Below are 19100 nucleotides of genomic sequence, written 5' to 3' on the forward strand. Positions count from 1 at the left end.
AAATTGTCTTTATAATGTGTTGTTTTGCATGATAAACCTGATTCGACTAAAATAATGATGGCTATTTGGCTGTTCCATTTATTGCCGTGTGGATGTGAACCAATATGCACTGAATTTGAATCTGATAAGATAATATTAGATTCATATAAATCAGATTATTCAAGAATCAATGACGGACACCAAGAAATCTACAGATTGTGCCTTTAAATCGAGCGCGGCAAACAAACGCGGCAACCAGCAGCGTCTTCCTAACCTCCTAAAATAAATCAAATCTGACGTTAATTTGACAGATGCTGGATCCCTTCTAGCCATGACCAACTGCTTCCGCCTACACTAAATCAATGGTATATATTTGTATATACTGTATTATAATACAACAACAAAAATACATAGGACATCACTACACGTATATTTTATCTGAAGAAACATATTAATTGAGTTTCAAAAATGTAAATACCTAAACTAAGGTCAGTGGTTACAATTGTATAAACCTACAATAGTTGTAAGAATACAGTAAGAATGTAATTCTGTATTCAAACCAATACCTTCAGTACTTAATTAAATCGCATTTTTGCTTTGGAGAACATGTCAGGATAGATTCACAGTGTATGTTAAGAGGTTGCCCCCTGCTGGATAAGAAATGTAATACATTCTTAAGATCACTTTAACTCGAACAAGATCCCTCCTAGAGGGAAATTCTTCTGGAATTCCTATATTACTGAAATTAAATGGAAGAACGCTTGTTTGCTCCCTTTTAAAGCAAGCACAAAATATACCCTTGCAATAACTTGTCTAAATTCATGGACTTCGAGGACATAATTATGCCTTTTCTGTGATAATGAAGGGTAAACTATTATACACATTTTTTTTTTTTTACGAGTGTGTGACTCTGTGAAGTTATTTTGGAGCGAGTTAAGTATTTAAATGTTTTATTTCATTAATAAGACCCATGTTTTTACAATGAAAGATGTTACTAAAATGAAAACAAAACCATTGAATTAAGTCCTTCCATTTCTTCATTCTGTCTGGTAAATGTTATATACACAAACACTTAAAAAAAAAAATCTGTCCCCAAATGCAACATTTTTAAAATTAAAATCCAATATTATATATATATATATATATATATATATAAAAAACACAATTAATGGTAATCGGTTTGCCGCGATGACGTCATTGACGTGGTGCGTAATGTGAGCGTAGGTGGGCGTAAGGTGAGCGAAATGCGGCCAGACGGAAGTTTGACTGAACACTAAACCAGCGCGGCAGATGAAATACACATCAGTTTATTTACATCGTAGATGTGGCGGCAACACGACAACATGGAGTCGAGTGCGGACCGCGGACTAGATGTGGAATGTGTTGTTAATCGGTGGATAGTGGATTATTATATATCTGTGGCGTTTGAGGCGTTCAGGAATGAACAGGACAGTGATTTCTGTGAGATCAGAGACATCCTTCAATGTTAGTAACGTTTTCTCACAGATGCAGTTAGCTAACTAGCTAACTAACGTTAGCATCTACGCGAAGCCAATACAGGTTTCTAATACCGTCTCTGCCTAAAATAGTTAATTAACAATTAACTCCCGTGTTAACAGTTTGTTTAGCTAGCTATGTTTATAAACTTTTAGTTTTATACCACGTGATACCCAGCTAGTTAGATATGTTAGCTAACTGTGTGGTAACGTTGACTGTGAGCTGGACCAGTTGGTTGGACTAGATCCCCCGGTGAACAGGTTCGTTTTTGGTCCTTACTTTAGCACCACACAGCTGATTTAAATAACCTTAAATCAACTCATTATTTATTGTCTGAATCAGCTGTGTAGCGCAAGGACATAAACTAAACCTGCGGGGGTGCGTTCATTTCGTTTCAACGTTTGCTACGGTGCTGAGCGGTTTTTCCCCAAAACGTGTCGTGAACAGACTAGTTTGGTCCGTTCGGTGTGAAGCAGTGACTCGTTGTTAAAGACAAGCGGTGCTTTTTGAAGCTATACAACCCCTCACCGTTTTTCAATTGGTCGTTCAGTACAGCACAGTTTTAGTTAATTTAACGTTCTGTTGCGTTTTTATGTACTAAAGGCTTTCCAGGACCAAGTTTGGGAAATGCTGAGTTATCTACACTCATTTATTTGATATTTATTTAACTAAGCAAGTCAGTTAAGAACAAATTCTTATTTACAATTACTGCCTACCGGGGAACGGTGGGTTAACTGCCTTGTTCAGGGGCAGAAGAACAGATTTTTACCTTGTCAGCTCGGGGATTCGAACTTACAACCTTTTGGTTACAAGTTCAACGCTCTAACCACTAGGCTGCGCTGCCGCTCAGTCAGGGCTTTCATACTTCTAGCACTTAGCGGTGCAGAGATATTGTGAAGGAAGTGAGTTTTGTGTTTACACAGGACTGTACCGCCCCCCCCTCCTACCGTTATACAGGTTGTGACCAATACAATTGGATTTAGATTTGATGAGCCATCTAGCGTGTTCCGAACATGCAGAACTATACAGCGCCCTCGGCATTGTTGCAACATTTGAGAGGTTCGCGGCGACGCGGTACGGGGCTTGATTTGGCCTCTGCGTGCCCCAGAGGTACCGCTGTTGCGTCACACCCTCCATACGAAGGTCCGACCACATTTAAATGGGCTTTTACACTTACGCACAGGTGTTCGGAAGATCGGAGGGAAGGGTGTAGGGGAAGTAAGGGGGAGGACAGGGAAGGAGGAGGGAGGGGAATGAAGAGGATAGGGGAAGGAAGGAAGATGGCTCGTCAAGTCTAAATCCAATTGTATTGGTCACAACCTGTATGACAACTGGCTGTGATTGGGAGTGCCATAGGGTGGCGAACGATTGGGCCCAGCGTCGTCTGGGTTTGGCCGGGGTAGGCCGTCATTGTAAATAAGAATTTGTTCTTAACTGACTTGCCCAGTTAAATAAAGGTTAAATAAACATACAGAATACAACTGGTGTAGATTTAATGTGACATTTTTACTTAGGAGCCCAATGCAGAAGTAAAAAAGTAAGAAAAATATGTTGAGAAAAAAACAAGGAAATAGTAACACAATAAAACAATGTGTAGGGAGGCAGGGAGGGATAAAAGTGACCAGGCAATCAGGATAGATAATTAACTAACAGTGTGTGTGTATGTAGTGTGTGTGGGGGGAAGAAGCTGTTCAGCAGTCTGATGGCTTGGGGGTAGAAGCTGTTCAGCAGTCTGATGGCTTGGGGGTAGAAGCTGTTCAGCAGTCTGATGGCTTGGGGTAGAAGCTGTTCAGCAGTCTGATGGCTTGGGGGTAGAAGCTGTTCAGCATTCTGATGGCTTGGGGGTAGAAGCTGTTCAGCAGTCTGATTGCTTGGGGGTAGAAGCTGTTCAGCAGTCTGATGGCTTGGGGGTAGAAGCTGTTCAGCATTTTGATGGCTTGGGGGTAGAAGCTGTTCAGCAGTCTGATGGCTTGGGGGGTAGAAGCTGTTCAGCAGTCTAATGGCTTGGGGGTAGAAGCTGTTCGGCAGTCTGATGGCTTGGGGGTAGAAGCTGTTCAGCAGTCTAATGGCTTGGGGGTAGAAGCTGTTCAGCAGTGTGATGGCTTGGGGGTAGAAGCTGTTCAGCAGTGTGATGGCTTGGGGGTAGAAGCTGGAACATGGAGGTATGACCGTGTGGGAACACTAACCCTATAAATGTGTGTAGCAATTGAACCTTTTGTTTTTTGAAAATGATTTCTCGCTGATCTGAAAGTACCGTTCCGTATGTTTCCAGAACTGCACGGTGAGCAATGATGTTACTGTTCAGAGCAAGGGGGGCTCGGTCTCTTAGTCAGGGGGCTCGGTCTCTTAGTCAGGGGCTCGGTCTCTTAGTCAGGGGCTCGGTCTCTTAGTCAGGGGGCTCTGTCTCTTAGTCAGGGGCTCGGTCTCTTAGTCAGGGGCTCTGTCTCTTAGTCAGGGGCTCGGTCTCTTAGTCAGGGGCTCTGTCTCTTAGTCAGGGGGCTCTGTCTCTTAGTCAGGGGGCTCGGTCCTTAGTCAGGGGGCTCGGTCTCTTAGTCAGGGGGCTCGGTCTCTTGGTCAGGGGCTCTGTCTCTTAGTCAGGGGGCTGGTCTCTTAGTCAGGGGGCTCGGTCTCTTAACAGGGGCTCTGTCTCTTAGTCAGGGGCTCTGTCTCTTAGTCAGGGCTCGGTCTCTTAGTCAGGGGCTCGGTCCTTAGTCAGGGGGCTCGGTCTCTTAGTCAGGGGGCTCGGTCTCCTAGTCAGGGGGCTCGGTCTCTTAGTCAGGGGGCTCTGTCTCTTAGTCAGGGGCTCGGTCTCTTAGTCAGGGGCTCTGTCTCTTAGTCAGGGGGCTCTGTCTCTTAGTCAGGGCTCGGTCTCTTAGTCAGGGGGCTCGGTCTCTTAGTCAGGGGCTCGGTCTCTTAGTCAGGGGCTCGGTCTCTTAGTCAGGGCTCGGTCTCTTAGTCAGGGGGCTCGGTCTCTTAGTCAGGGGGCTCGGTCTCTTAGTCAGGGGGCTCGGTCTCTTAACAAAACGTCCCCGGTCAGAGGAGCCTATCGTCAACAGGTGCTTAATAAGCAGTTAGCCCCATTTAATAGACGCTAGCTAACACATTATCCAACAACGTCCTCTTTCAGGTCATCTGGTTCGGCCGTTGGAAGCCTACGACGCCACACCCAAGAAGATTCGAGCAATACAGTTCCTCACCAGGATATATGACGGTGACAAACTCGGTGAGAGTTTTGAGTTCAACATGAAGTGACTTCTTAGCTATGATGTAAATATATCACTAGCCACTCTAAACAATGCTACCTTATATAATGTTACTTACCCTACATTATTCATCTCATATGCATATGTATATACTGTACTCTAGATCATCGACTGCATTCTTATGTCACTAGCCACTTTAACTACGCCACTTTGTTTACATACTCATCTCATATGTATATACTGTACTCGATACCATCTACTGTATCTTGCCTATGCCGCTCTGTACCATCACTCATTCATATATCTTTATGTACATATTCTTTATCCCTTTACACTTGTGTGTCTAAGGTAGTAGTTTTGGAATTGTTAGTTAGATTACTTGTTGGTTATCACTGCATTGTCGGAACTAGAAGCACAAGCATTTCGCTACACTCGCATTAACATCTGCTAACCATGTGTATGTGACAAATAAAATTTGATTTGATTTGATTAGCTAGCTACATAACAACACTATCTATGTAACAGCTGTTCCTAGCTAGCTACATAACAACACTATCTATGTAACAGCTGTTCCTAGCTAGCTACATAACAACACTATCTATGTAACAGCTGTTCCTAGCTAGCTACATAACAACACTATCTATGTAACAGCTGTTCCTAGCTAGCTACATAACAACACTATCTATGTAACAGTTGTTCCTAGCTAGCTACATAACAACACTATCTATGTAACAGCTGTTCCTAGCTAGCTACATAACAACACTATCTATGTAACAGCTGTTCCTAGCTAGCTACATAACAACAGTGTCTATGTAACAGCTGTTCCTTATAGCTACATAACAACACTATCTATGTAACAGCTGTTCCTAGCTAGCTACATAACAACACTATCTATGTAACAGCTGTTCCTAGCTAGCTACATAACAACACTATCTATGTAACAGCTGTTCCTAGCTAGCTACATAACAACACTATCTATGTAACAGTTGTTCCTAGCTAGCTACATAACAACACTATCTATGTAACAGCTGTTCCTAGCTAGCTACATAACAACACTATCTATGTAACAGCTGTTCCTAGCTAGCTACATAACAACACTATCTATGTAACAGCTGTTCCTATCTAGCTACATAACAACACTATCTATGTAACAGCTGTTCCTAGCTAGCTACATAACAACACTATCTATGTAACAGCTGTTCCTAGCTAGCTACATAACAACACTATCTATGTAACAGCTGTTCCTAGCTAGCTACATAACAACACTATTTATGTAACAGCTGTTCCTAGCTAGCTACATAACAACACTATCTATGTAACAGCTGTTCCTAGCTAGCTACATAACAACACTATCTATGTAACAGTACGAACTAATATTCATTCCCTGTTGAAAATCAGAGACATCTGAAATGACCCCAAGTCCCAGAATCTGCTGTTCCTTATAGCTAGCTAGCCGTGTCTTTTGGAAATCAAGTCTGAGATCACTGACACAGTTGTTCTCTTTGCCGTCCACAGACTTCTCGTTTGACTCTCAGGAGGACCTCACGCCACTGGAGTCGGCTCTGTGCGTATTGGACAGCATCCGCGACGAGTTGCCGGTTCCCCAGAAAGACTTGGAGAGAGTACAGAAGTCTGTCAGAGAGATGGTGAGATCTGGCCACACTGTGTGTAGTCAATGATTGGTTCCCCAGAAAGACCCGATACACTGTGTGTAGTCATTGATTGGTCCCCCTGTTGAAACCAGATACACTGTGTGTCGTCATTGATTGGTCCCCCTGTTGAAACCCGATACACTGTGTGTCGTCATTGATTGGTCCCCCTGTTGAAACCCGATACACTGTGTTTAGTCATTGATTGGTCCCCCCGTTGAAACCAGATACACTGTGTGTCGTCATTGATTGGTCCCCCTGTTGAAACCCGATACACTGTGTTTAGTCATTGATTGGTCCCCCCGTTGAAACCAGATACACTGTGTGTCGTCATTGATTGGTCCCCCTGTTGAAACCAGATACACTGTGTGTCGTCATTGATTGGTCCCCCTGTTGAAACCCGATACACTGTGTGTAGTCATTGATTGGTCCCCCCGTTGAAACCAGATACACTGTGTGTAGTCATTGATTGGTCCCCCTGTTGAAACCCGATACACTGTGTGTCGTCATTGATTGGTCCCCCCGTTGAAACCAGATACACTGTGTGTCGTCATTGATTGGTCCCCCTGTTGAAACCCGATACACTGTGTGTCGTCATTGATTGGTCCCCCTGTTAAACCTGATACACTGTGTGTAGTCATTGATTGGTCCCCCTGTTGAAACCCGATACACTGTGTGTAGTCATTGATTGGTCCCCCTGTTGAAACCAGATACACTGTGTGTCGTCATTGATTGGTCCCCCTGTTGAAACCAGATACACTGTGTGTAGTCATTGATTGGTCCCCCGTTGAAACCCAATACACTGTTCTGATTTTCGTGTCAGCCCTGTCCAACATTATAAGATGACACCGTGTACTGTGGTCAACACTATTGTGCACTGTAGTGAATTGCACAACTATTTGTCCTTTCAAGTCTTCTCGTTCTTGTGTAGTTGTCCGTTCATGTCTTCTCGTTCTGGTGTAGTTGTCCGTTCATGTCTTCTCGTTCTGGTGTAATTGTCCGTTCATGTCTTCTCGTTCTGGTGTAGTCCGTTCATGTCTTCTCGTTCTGGTGTAATTGTCCGTTCATGTCTTCTCGTTCTGGTGTAATTGTCCGTTCATGTCTTCTCGTTCTGGTGTAATTGTCCGTTCATGTCTTCTCGTTCTGGTGTAGTTGTCCGTTCATGTCTTCTCGTTCTGGTGTAATTGTCCGTTCATGTCTTCTCATTCTGGTGTCATTGTCCGTTCATATCTTCTCATTCTGGTTTGAATTGTCCGTTCATGTCTTCTCATTCTGGTGTAATTGTCCGTTCATGTCTTCTCATTCTGGTGTAATTGTCCGTTCATGTCTTCTCATTCTGGTGTAATTGTCCGTTCATGTCTTCTCATTCTGGTGTAATTGTCCGTTCATGTCTTCTCATTCTGGTGTAATTGTCCGTTCATGTCTTCTCATTCTGGTGTAATTGTCCGTTCATGTCTTCTCATTCTGGTGTAATTGTCCGTTCATGTCTTCTCGTTCTGGTGTAGTTGTCCGTTCATGTCTTCTCATTCTGGTGTAGTTGTATTCTGCCATGTTGTGAACCCTGTTGTGCATCATTATAACGGTGAACCCTGTTGTGCATCATTATAACGGTGAACCCTGTTGTACATCATTATAACGGTGAACCCTGTTGTCCATCATTATAACGGTGAACCCTGTTGTACATCCTGACATCATTATAACGGTGAACCCTGTTGTACATCCTGACATCATTATAACGGTGAACCCTGTTGTACATCCTGACATCATTATAACGGTGAACCCTGTTGTACATCATTATAACGGTGAACCCTGTTGTACATCATTATAACGGTGAACCCTGTTGTACATCATTATAACGGTGAACCCTGTTGTACATCATTATAACGGTGAACCCTGTTGTACATCATTATAACGGTGAACCCTGTTGTCCATCATTATAACGGTGAACCCTGTTGTCCATCATTATAACGGTGAACCCTGTTGTCCATCATTATAACGGTGAACCCTGTTGTCCATCATTATAACGGTGAACCCTGTTGTCCATCATTATAACGGTGAACCCTGTTGTACATCATTATAACGGTGAACCCTGTTGTACATCATTATAACGGTGAACCCTGTTGTACATCATTATAACGGTGAACCCTGTTGTCCATCATTATAACGGTGAACCCTGTTGTCCATCATTATAACGGTGAACCCTGTTGTCCATCATTATAACGGTGAACCCTGTTGTCCATCATTATAACGGTGAACCCTGTTGTGCATCATTATAACGGTGAACCCTGTTGTGCATCATTATAACGGTGAACCCTGTTGTGCATCATTATAACGGTGAACCCTGTTGTCCATCATTATAACGGTGAACCCTGTTGTCCATCATTATAACGGTGAACCCTGTTGTACATCATTATAACGGTGAATCCTGTTGTACATCATTATAACGGTGAACCCTGTTGTACATCATTATAACGGTGAACCCTGTTGTCCATCATTATAACGGTGAACCCTGTTGTCCATCATTATAACGGTGAACCCTGTTGTCCATCATTATAACGGTGAACCCTGTTGTACATCCTGACATCATTATAACGGTGAACCCTGTTGTACATCCTGACATCATTATAACGGTGAACCCTGTTGTACATCCTGACATCATTATAACGGTGAACCCTGTTGTGCATCATTATAACGGTGAACCCTGTTGTCCATCATTATAACGGTGAACCCTGTTGTACATCCTGACATCATTATAACGGTGAACCCTGTTGTGCATCATTATAACGGTGAACCCTGTTGTCCATCATTATAACGGTGAACCCTGTTGTACATCCTGACATCATTATAACGGTGAACCCTGTTGTACATCATTATAACGGTGAACCCTGTTGTACATCCTGTCATCATTATAACGGTGAACCCTGTTGTCCATCATTATAACAGTGAACCCTGTTGTACATCCTGACATCATTATAACGGTGAACCCTGTTGTACATCATTATAACGGTGAACCCTGTTGTACATCATTATAACGGTGAACCCTGTTGTGCATCATTATAACGGTGGACCCTGTTGTACATCATTATAACGGTGAACCCTGTTGTCCATCATTATAACGGTGAACCCTGTTGTACATCATTATAACGGTGAACCCTGTTGTACATCATTATATCGGTGAACCCTGTTGTACATACTGACATCATTATAACGGTGAACCCTGTTGTACATCCTGACATCATTATAACGGTGAACCCTGTTGTCCATCATTATAACGGTGAACCCTGTTGTCCATCCTGACATCATTATAACGGTGAACCCTGTTGTACATCCTGACATCATTATAACGGTGAACCCTGTTGTACATCCTGTCATCATTATAACGGTGAACCCTGTTGTCCATCATTATAACGGTGAACCCTGTTGTCCATCATTATAACGGTGAACCCTGTTGTCCATCATTATAACGGTGAACCCTGTTGTCCATCATTATAACGGTGAACCCTGTTGTGCATCATTATAACGGTGAACCCTGTTGTCCATCATTATAACGGTGAACCCTGTTGTGCATCATTATAACGGTGAACCCTGTTGTGCATCATTATAACGGTGAACCCTGTTGTACATCATTATAACGGTGAACCCTGTTGTCCATCATTATAACGGTGAACCCTGTTGTCCATCATTATAACGGTGAACCCTGTTGTCCATCATTATAACGGTGAACCCTGTTGTCCATCATTATAGCGGTGAACCCTGTTGTCCATCATTATAACGGTGAACCCTGTTGTCCATCATTATAACGGTGAACCCTGTTGTCCATCATTATAACGGTGAACCCTGTTGTACATCATTATAACGGTGAACCCTGTTGTGCATCATTATAACGGTGAACCCTGTTGTCCATCATTATAACGGTGAACCCTGTTGTACATCATTATAACGGTGAACCCTGTTGTCCATCATTATAACGGTGAACCCTGTTGTCCATCATTATAACGGTGAACCCTGTTGTCCATCATTATAACGGTGAACCCTGTTGTCCATCATTATAACGGTGAACCCTGTTGTCCATCATTATAACGGTGAACCCTGTTGTCCATCATTATAACGGTGAACCCTGTTGTACATCATTATAACGGTGAACCCTGTTGTGCATCATTATAACGGTGAACCCTGTTGTGCATCATTATAACGGTGAACCCTGTTGTGCATCATTATAACGGTGAACCCTGTTGTACATCCTGACATCATTATAACGGTGAACCCTGTTGTGCATCATTATAACGGTGAACCCTGTTGTGCATCATTATAACGGTGAACCCTGTTGTACATCCTGACATCATTATAACGGTGAACCCTGTTGTCCATCCTGACATCATTATAACGGTGAACCCTGTTGTGCATCATTATAACAGTGAACCCTGTTGTACATCCTGACATCATTATAACGGTGAACCCTGTTGTCCATCCTGACATCATTATAACGGTGAACCCTGTTGTGCATCATTATAACGGTGAACCCTGTTGTACATCATTATAACGGTGAACCCTGTTGTACATCATTATAACGGTGAACCCTGTTGTCCATCATTATAACGGTGAACCCTGTTGTCCATCATTATAACGGTGAACCCTGTTGTCCATCATTATAACGGTGAACCCTGTTGTCCATCATTATAACGGTGAACCCTGTTGTCCATCATTATAACGGTGAACCCTGTTGTGCATCATTATAACGGTGAACCCTGTTGTACATCATTATAACGGTGAACCCTGTTGTACATCATTATAACGGTGAACCCTGTTGTACATCATTATAACGGTGAACCCTGTTGTGCATCATTATAACGGTGAACCCTGTTGTCCATCATTATAACGGTGAACCCTGTTGTGCATCATTATAACGGTGAACCCTGTTGTCCATCATTATAACGGTGAACCCTGTTGTGCATCATTATAACGGTGAACCCTGTTGTACATCATTATAACGGTGAACCCTGTTGTACATCATTATAACGGTGAACCCTGTTGTCCATCATTATAACGGTGAACCCTGTTGTACATCATTATAACGGTGAACCCTGTTGTACATCATTATAACGGTGAACCCTGTTGTACATCATTATAACGGTGAACCCTGTTGTACATCATTATAACGGTGAACCCTGTTGTGTTTTTCTCTGTAGCTGGTGATTGTGTGCATTAAGAACCAGGCCTTTGACAAAGCCAAGGAGGTTTTGATGAAATACTTCCCCAAAAGCAAGGTTGGAAAGGTGAGCTAACTCCTAAACTCCTAGAGAGACGATGGCAACAATACGAACAGTACAGAGAGACATTTAGACCTGTCTGTCTGTTAACCTGAGGAACGGGTGTCTCCAGGGGCTGATGGAGGGGGGTGGTAATGTCTCCAGGGGCTGATGGGGGGGTGGTAATGTCTCCGAAGGCTGATGGGGGGTGGTAATGTCTCCAGAGGCTGATGGGGGTAATGTCTCCAGAGGCTGATGGGGGTAATGTCTCCAGAGGCTGATGGGGGGGGGTAATGTCTCCAGATGCTGATGGGGGGGTAATGTCTCCAGAGGCTGATGGGGGGTGGGGGGTAATGTCTCCAGAGGCTGATGGGGGGGTAATGTCTCCAGAGGCTGATGGGGGGGATGTCTCCAGAGGCTGATGGGGGTGGAATGTCTCCAGAGGCTGATGGGGGGGGTTATGTGTCTCCAGAGGCTGATGGGGGGGGGTTATGTGTCTTCCTGGGGCTGATGGGGGGTTATGTGTCTTCCTGGGGCTGATGGGGGATTATGTGTCTTCCTGGGGCTGATGGGGGGTTATGTGTCTCCAGAGGCTGATGGGGGTTATGTGTCTTCCTGGGGCTGATGGGGGGTTATGTGTCTCCAGAGGCTGATGGGGGGGGTTATGTGTCTTCCTGGGGCTGATGGGGGGGGTTATGTGTCTTCCTGGGGCTGATGGGGGTTATGTGTCTCCAGAGGCTGATGGGGGGGTTATGTGTCTCCAGAGGCTGATGGGGGGTTATGTGTCTCCAGAGGCTGATGGGGGGTTATGTGTCTTCCAGAGGCTGATGGGGGGTTATGTGTCTTCCTGGGGCTGATGGGGGTTATGTCTTCCTGGGGCTGATGGGGGTTATGTGTCTTCCTGGGGCTGATGGGGGTTATGTGTCTTCCTGGGGCTGATAGGGGGGTTATGTGTCTCCAGAGGATGATGGGGGTTATGTGTCTCCAGGGGCTGATGGGGGGTTATGTGTCTCCAGAGGCTGATGGGGGGTTATGTGTCTTCCTGGGGCTGATGGGGTTATGTGTCTCCAGAGGCTGATGGGGGATTTATGTGTCTCCAGAGGCTGATGGGGGGCTTATGTGTCTCCAGAGGCTGATGGGGGGTTATGTGTCTTCCTGGGGCTGATGGGGGGTTATGTGTCTTCCTGGGGCTGATGGGGGGGGTTATGTGTCTCCAGAGGCTGATGGGGGTTATGTGTCTCCAGAGGCTGATGGGGGGTTATGTGTCTTCCAGAAAGCGATCTTCCTGGGGCTGATGGGGGGTTTATGTGTCTTCCTGGGGCTGATGGGGGGGTTATGTCTCCAGAGGCTGATGGGGGTTATGTGTCTTCCTGGGGCTGATGGGGGGGTTATGTGTCTCCAGAGGCTGATGGGGGGGGGGTTATGTGTCTTCCAGAAAGCCATCTTCCTGGGGCTGGTCAACAAGAGGAGCAGTGATCATTCAGTCCTGCAGCAGGTCTCCTACCAGCAGTTTAAACAGGAGATGCTGCAGTTCTGTCAGAGCCTGTTTCCCTTCGCTCATCCTTTCCTGTCCAGGGTACGTATGGTATTACCTCAGCATCAGTCTGGCAGTGTCCCCTCTCCAGATGTATGGTATTACCTCAGCATCAGTCTGGCAGTGTCCCCTCTCCAGACGTATGGTATTACCTCTGTGTCCCCTCTCCAGATATAGTGTATTACCTCAGCATCAGTCTGGCTGTGTCCCCTCTCCATATATAGTGTATTACCTCAGCATCAGTCTGGCTGTGTCCCCTCTCCAGACGTATGGTATTACCTCAGCATCAGTCTGGCTGTGTCCCCTCTCCAGATGTATGGTATTACCTCAGCATTAGTCTGGCAGTGTCCCCTCTCCAGATGTATGGTATTACCTCAGCATCAGTCTGGCAGTGTCCCCTCTCCAGATGTATGGTATTACCTCAGCATCAGTCTGGCAGTGTCCCCTCTCCAGATGTATGGTATTACCTCAGCATCAGTCTGGCAGTGTCCCCTCTCCAGATGTATGGTATTACCTCAGCATCAGTCTGGCAGTGTCCCCTCTCCAGACGTATGGTATTACCTCAGCATCAGTCTGGCTGTGTCCCCTCTCCAGATATAGTGTATTACCTCAGCATCAGTCTGGCTGTGTCCCCTCTCCATATATAGTGTATTACCTCAGCATCAGTCTGGCTGTGTCCCCTCTCCAGACGTATGGTATTACCTCAGCATCAGTCTGGCTGTGTCCCCTCTCCAGATGTATGGTATTACCTCAGCATTAGTCTGGCTGTGTCCCCTCTCCAGATGTATGGTATTACCTCAGCATCAGTCTGGCTGTGTCCCCTCTCCATATATAGTGTAGTGTATTACCTCAGCATCAGTCTGGCTGTGTCCCCTCTCCGGACGTATGGTATTACCTCAGCATCAGTCTGGCAGTGTCCCCTCTCCAGATGTATGGTATTACCTCAGCATCAGTCTGGCTGTGTCCCCTCTCCGGACGTATGGTATTACCTCATCATCAGTCTGGCTGTGTCCCCACTCCATATATTGTGTATTACCTCAGCATCAGTCTGGCTGTGTCCCCTCTCCATATATAGTGTATTACCTCAGCATCAGTCTGGCTGTGTCCCCTCTCCATATATAGTGTAGTGTATTACCTCAGCATCAGTCTGGCTGTGTCCCCTCTCCATATATAGTGTATTACCTCAGCATCAGTCTGGCTGTGTCCCCTCTCCATATATAGTGTATTACCTCAGCATCAGTCTGGCTGTGTCCCCTCTCCATATAAAGTGTATTACCTCAGCATCAGTCTGGCTGTGTCCCCTCTCCATATAAAGTGTATTACCTCAGCATCAGTCTGGCTGTGTCCCCTCTCCATATATAGTGTAGTGTATTACCTCAGCATCAGTCTGGCTGTGTCCCCTCTCCATATATAGTGTAGTGTATTACCTCAGCATCAGTCTGGCTGTGTCCCCTCTCCATATATAGTGTATTACCTCAGCATCAGTCTGGCTGTGTCCCCTCTCCATATATAGTGTATTACCTCAGCATCAGTCTGGCTGTGTCCCCTCTCCATATATAGTGTAGTGTATTACCTCAGCATCAGTCTGGCTGTGTCCTCTCCATATATAGTATAGTGTATTACCTCAGCATCAGTCTGGCTGTGTCCCCTCTCCAGATATAGTGTATTACCTCAGCATCAGTCTGGCTGTGTCCCCTCTACATATATAGTGTATTGTATTACCTCAGCATCAGTCTGGCTGTGTCCCCTCTCCATATATAGTGTATTGTATTACCTCAGCATCAGTCTGGCTGTGTCCCCTCTCCATATATAGTGTATTACCTCAGCATCAGTCTGGCTGTGTCCTCTCTCCAGATATAGTGTAGTGTATTACCAGCATCAGTCTGGCTTTGTCCCTCCCATATATAGTGTAGTGTATTACCTCAGCATCAGTCTGGCTGTGTCCTCTCCATATATAGTGTAGTGTATTACCTCAGCATCAGTCTGGCTGTGTCCCCTCTCCATATATAGTGTAGTGTATTACCTCAGCATCAGTCTGGCTGTGTCCCCTCTCCATATATAGTGTAGTGTATTACCTCAGCATCAGTCTGGCTGTGTCCCCTCTCCATATATAGTGTAGTGTATTACCTCAGCATCAGTCTGGCTGTGTCCCCTCTCCATATATAGTGTATTACCTCAGCATCAGTCTGGCTGTGTCCCCTCTCCATATATAGTGTATTACCTCAGCATCAGTCTGGCTGTGTCCCCTCTCCATATATAGTGTATTGTATTACCTCAGCATCAGTCTGGCTGTGTCCCCTCTCCATATATAGTGTATTGTATTACCTCAGCATCAGTCTGGCTGTGTCCCCTCTCCATATATAGTGTAGTGTATTACCTCAGCATCAGTCTGGCTGTGTCCCCTCTCCATATATAGTGTATTGTATTACCTCAGCATCAGTCTGGCTGTGTCCCCTCTCCATATATAGTGTATTACCTCAGCATCAGTCTGGCTGTGTCCCCTCTCCATATATAGTGTATTACCTCAGCATCAGTCTGGCTGTGTCCCCTCTCCAGATATAGTGTATTACCTCAGCATCAGTCTGGCTGTGTCCCCTCTCCATATATAGTGTAGTGTATTACCTCAGCATCAGTCTGGCTGTGTCCCCTCTCCATATATAGTGTAGTGTATTACCTCAGCATCAGTCTGGCTGTGTCCCCTCTCCATATATAGTGTAGTGTATTACCTCAGCATCAGTCTGGCTGTGTCCCCTCTCCATATATAGTGTAGTGTATTACCTCAGCATCAGTCTGGCTGTGTCCCCTCTCCATATAAAGTGTATTACCTCAGCATCAGTCTGGCTGTGTCCCCTCTCCAGATATAGTGTATTACCTCAGCATCAGTCTGGCTGTGTCCCCTCTCCATATATAGTGTATTACCTCAGCATCAGTCTGGCTGTGTCCCCTCTCCAGATATAGTGTATTACCTCAGCATCAGTCTGGCTGTGTCCCCTCTCCAGATATAGTGTAGTGTTTTTGATCAGGGGACATTAGGGACACAACCTCTAAGTAGATTCAGTTTTAACAGTTTGGGCTGATGTGTTAGTTACTGTACAAATGAATAGGTACTAACTAGTAACTAACTAGCCTGACCCACTGTTCCTAACTGAACTGAGATCTGTCTCCATAACCCACTGTTCCTAACTGAACTGAGATCTGTCTCCCTAACCCACTGTTCCTGACTGAACTGAGATCTGTCTCCCTAACCCACTGTTCCTAACTGAACTGAGATCTGTCTCTCTGACCCACTGTTCCTGACTGAACTGAGATCTGTCTCCATAACCCACTGTTCCTAACTGGTCTGAGATCTGTCTCCCTGACCCACTGTTCCTAACCTGAACTGAGATCTGTCTCCATAACCCACTGTTCCTAACTGAACTGAGATCTGTCTCTCTAACCCACTGTTCCTAACTGGTCTGAGATCTGTCTCTCTAACCCACTGTTCCTAACTGAACTGAGATCTGTCTCCCTGACCTGGTCTGAGATCTGTCTCTCTAACCCACTGTTCCTAACTGAACTGAGATCTGTCTCCCTGACCTGGTCTGAGATCTGTCTCTCTAACCCACTGTTCCTGACTGAACTGAGATCTGTCTCTCTAACCCACTGTTCCTAACTGAACTGAGATCTGTCTCCCTGACCTGGTCTGAGATCTGTCTCTCTGACCCACTGTTCCTAACCTGAACTGAGATCTGTCTCCATAACCCACTGTTCCTAACTGAACTGAGATCTGTCTCCCTGACCTGGTCTGAGATCTGTCTCCCATAACCCCCTGTTCCTAACTGAACTGAGATCTGTCTCTCTAACCCACTGTTCCTAACTGAACTGAGATCTGTCTCCATAACCTGGTCTGAGATCTGCCTCCATAACCCACTGTTCCTAACTGAACTGAGATCTGTCTCCCTGACCTGGTCTGAGATCTGTCTCTCTAACCCACTGTTCCTGACTGAACTGAGATCTGTCTCTCTAACCCACTGTTCCTAACTTAACTGAGATCTGTCTCCCTGACCTGGTCTGAGATCTGTCTCTCTAACCCACTGTTCCTAACTGAACTGAGATCTGTCTCCCTGACCTGGTCTGAGATCTGTCTCTCTAACCCACTGTTCCTAACTGAACTGAGATCTGTCTCCCTGACCTGGTCTGAGATCTGTCTCTCTAACCCACTGTTCCTAACTGAACTGAGATCTGTCTCCCTGACCTGGTCTGAGATCTGTCTCTCTAACCCACTGTTCCTAACTGAACTGAGATCTGTCTCCCTGACCTGGTCTGAGATCTGTCTCTCTAACCCACTGTTCCTGACCTGGTCTGAGATCTGTCTCTCTAACCCACTGTTCCTGACCTGGTCTGAGATCTGTCTCTCTAACCCACTGTTCCTAACCTGAACTGAGATCTGTCTCCATAACCTGGTCTGAGATCTGTCTCTCTAACCCACTGTTCCTGACCTGGTCTGAGATCTGTCTCCCTGACCTGGTCTGAGATCTGTCTCTCTGACCCACTGTTCCTAACTGAACTGAGATCTGTCTCCATAACCCACTGTTCCTAACTGAACTGAGATCTGTCTCTCTAACCCACTGTTCCTAACTGGTCTGAGATCTGTCTCCATAACCTGGTCTGAGATCTGTCTCTCTAACCCACTGTTCCTAACTGAACTGAGATCTGTCTCCCTGACCTGGTCTGAGATCTGTCTCTCTAACCCACTGTTCCTAACTGAACTGAGATCTGTCTCCCTGACCTGGTCTGAGATCTGTCTCTCTGACCCACTGTTCCTAACTGAACTGAGATCTGTCTCTCTAACCCACTGTTCCTAACTGAACTGAGATCTGTCTCCATAACCCACTGTTCCTAACTGAACTGAGATCTGTCTCCCATAACCCACTGTTCCTAACCTGAACTGAGATCTGTCTCCCATAACCCACTGTTCCTAACTGAACTGAGATCTGTCTCCCTGACCTGGTCTGAGATCTGTCTCCCATAACCCCCTGTTCCTAACTGAACTGAGATCTGTCTCCATAACCCACTGTTCCTAACTGAACTGAGATCTGTCTCCCATAACCCCCTGTTCCTAACCTGGTCTGAGATCTGCCTCCATAACCCACTGTTCCTAACTGAACTGAGATCTGTCTCCCTGACCTGGTCTGAGATCTGTCTCTCTAACCCACTGTTCCTAACTGAACTGAGATCTGTCTCCCTGACCTGGTCTGAGATCTGTCTCTCTAACCCACTGTTCCTAACTGAACTGAGATCTGTCTCCCTGACCTGGTCTGAGATCTGTCTCTCTAACCCACTGTTCCTAACCTGGTCTGAGATCTGCCTCCATAACCCACTGTAACTAACTGAACTGAGATCTGTCTCTCTAACCCACTGTTCCTAACTGAACTGAGATCTGTCTCTCTAACCCACTGTTCCTAACTGAACTGAGATCTGTCTCTCTAACCCACTGTTCCTAACTGGTCTGGAGATCTGTCTCCTGACCTGGTCTGAGATCTGTCTCTCATAACCCACTGTTCCTGAACTGGAGATCTGTCTCCCTGACCTGGTCTGAGATCTGTCCCTAACCCACTGTTCCTAACTGAACTGAGATCTGTCTCCCCTGACCTGGTCTGAGATCTGTCTCTAACCCACTGTTCCTAACTGAACTGAGATCTGTCTCCCTGACCTGGTCTGAGATCTGTCTCTCTAACCCACTGTTCCTAACCTGAACTGAGATCTGTCTGTGTGAATATCAGGCTGCCAGACAGCTGGTGGTGAAGAGACGGGAGGCAGGACAGGATGCAGAGGAAGGAGACTGTCCTCAGCCCTCAGCCAGAGGACCAGCTTCTACCAGCAACAGAGGAGAAGACATCCAGACACAACCCCAGGTAGCTTATTGATCCGATGTCAATCAATCACTTTAGAAAGCACTTTTAGTTCAGTTATTGTGACAATGTGATTTCCAGTTACCGAGCCTAGACCCTAA

The 19100-nt window shown here is 45.6% G+C and overlaps 1 protein-coding gene across 1 annotated transcript; it reads left to right on the forward strand.

Annotated features, from left to right (window-relative positions):
• The first annotated feature begins 1206 nt into the window (after positions 1 to 1206).
• LOC135571078 (telomeric repeat-binding factor 2-like) lies at positions 1207 to 19014 on the forward strand. Its single transcript, XM_065016885.1, has 6 exons — positions 1207 to 1464; positions 4604 to 4699; positions 6195 to 6325; positions 11515 to 11601; positions 13010 to 13150; positions 18871 to 19014. The coding sequence occupies exons 1-6, from the start codon at positions 1302 to 1304 to the stop codon at positions 19012 to 19014; spliced, it is 762 nt and encodes a 253-aa protein (XP_064872957.1). The 5' UTR covers positions 1207 to 1301.
• Positions 19015 to 19100: the final 86 nt, after the last annotated feature.

This window comes from Oncorhynchus nerka, unplaced genomic scaffold (genome assembly GCF_034236695.1).
Source record: "Oncorhynchus nerka isolate Pitt River unplaced genomic scaffold, Oner_Uvic_2.0 unplaced_scaffold_788, whole genome shotgun sequence".
Classification (NCBI taxonomy): Eukaryota; Metazoa; Chordata; class Actinopteri; order Salmoniformes; family Salmonidae; genus Oncorhynchus; species Oncorhynchus nerka.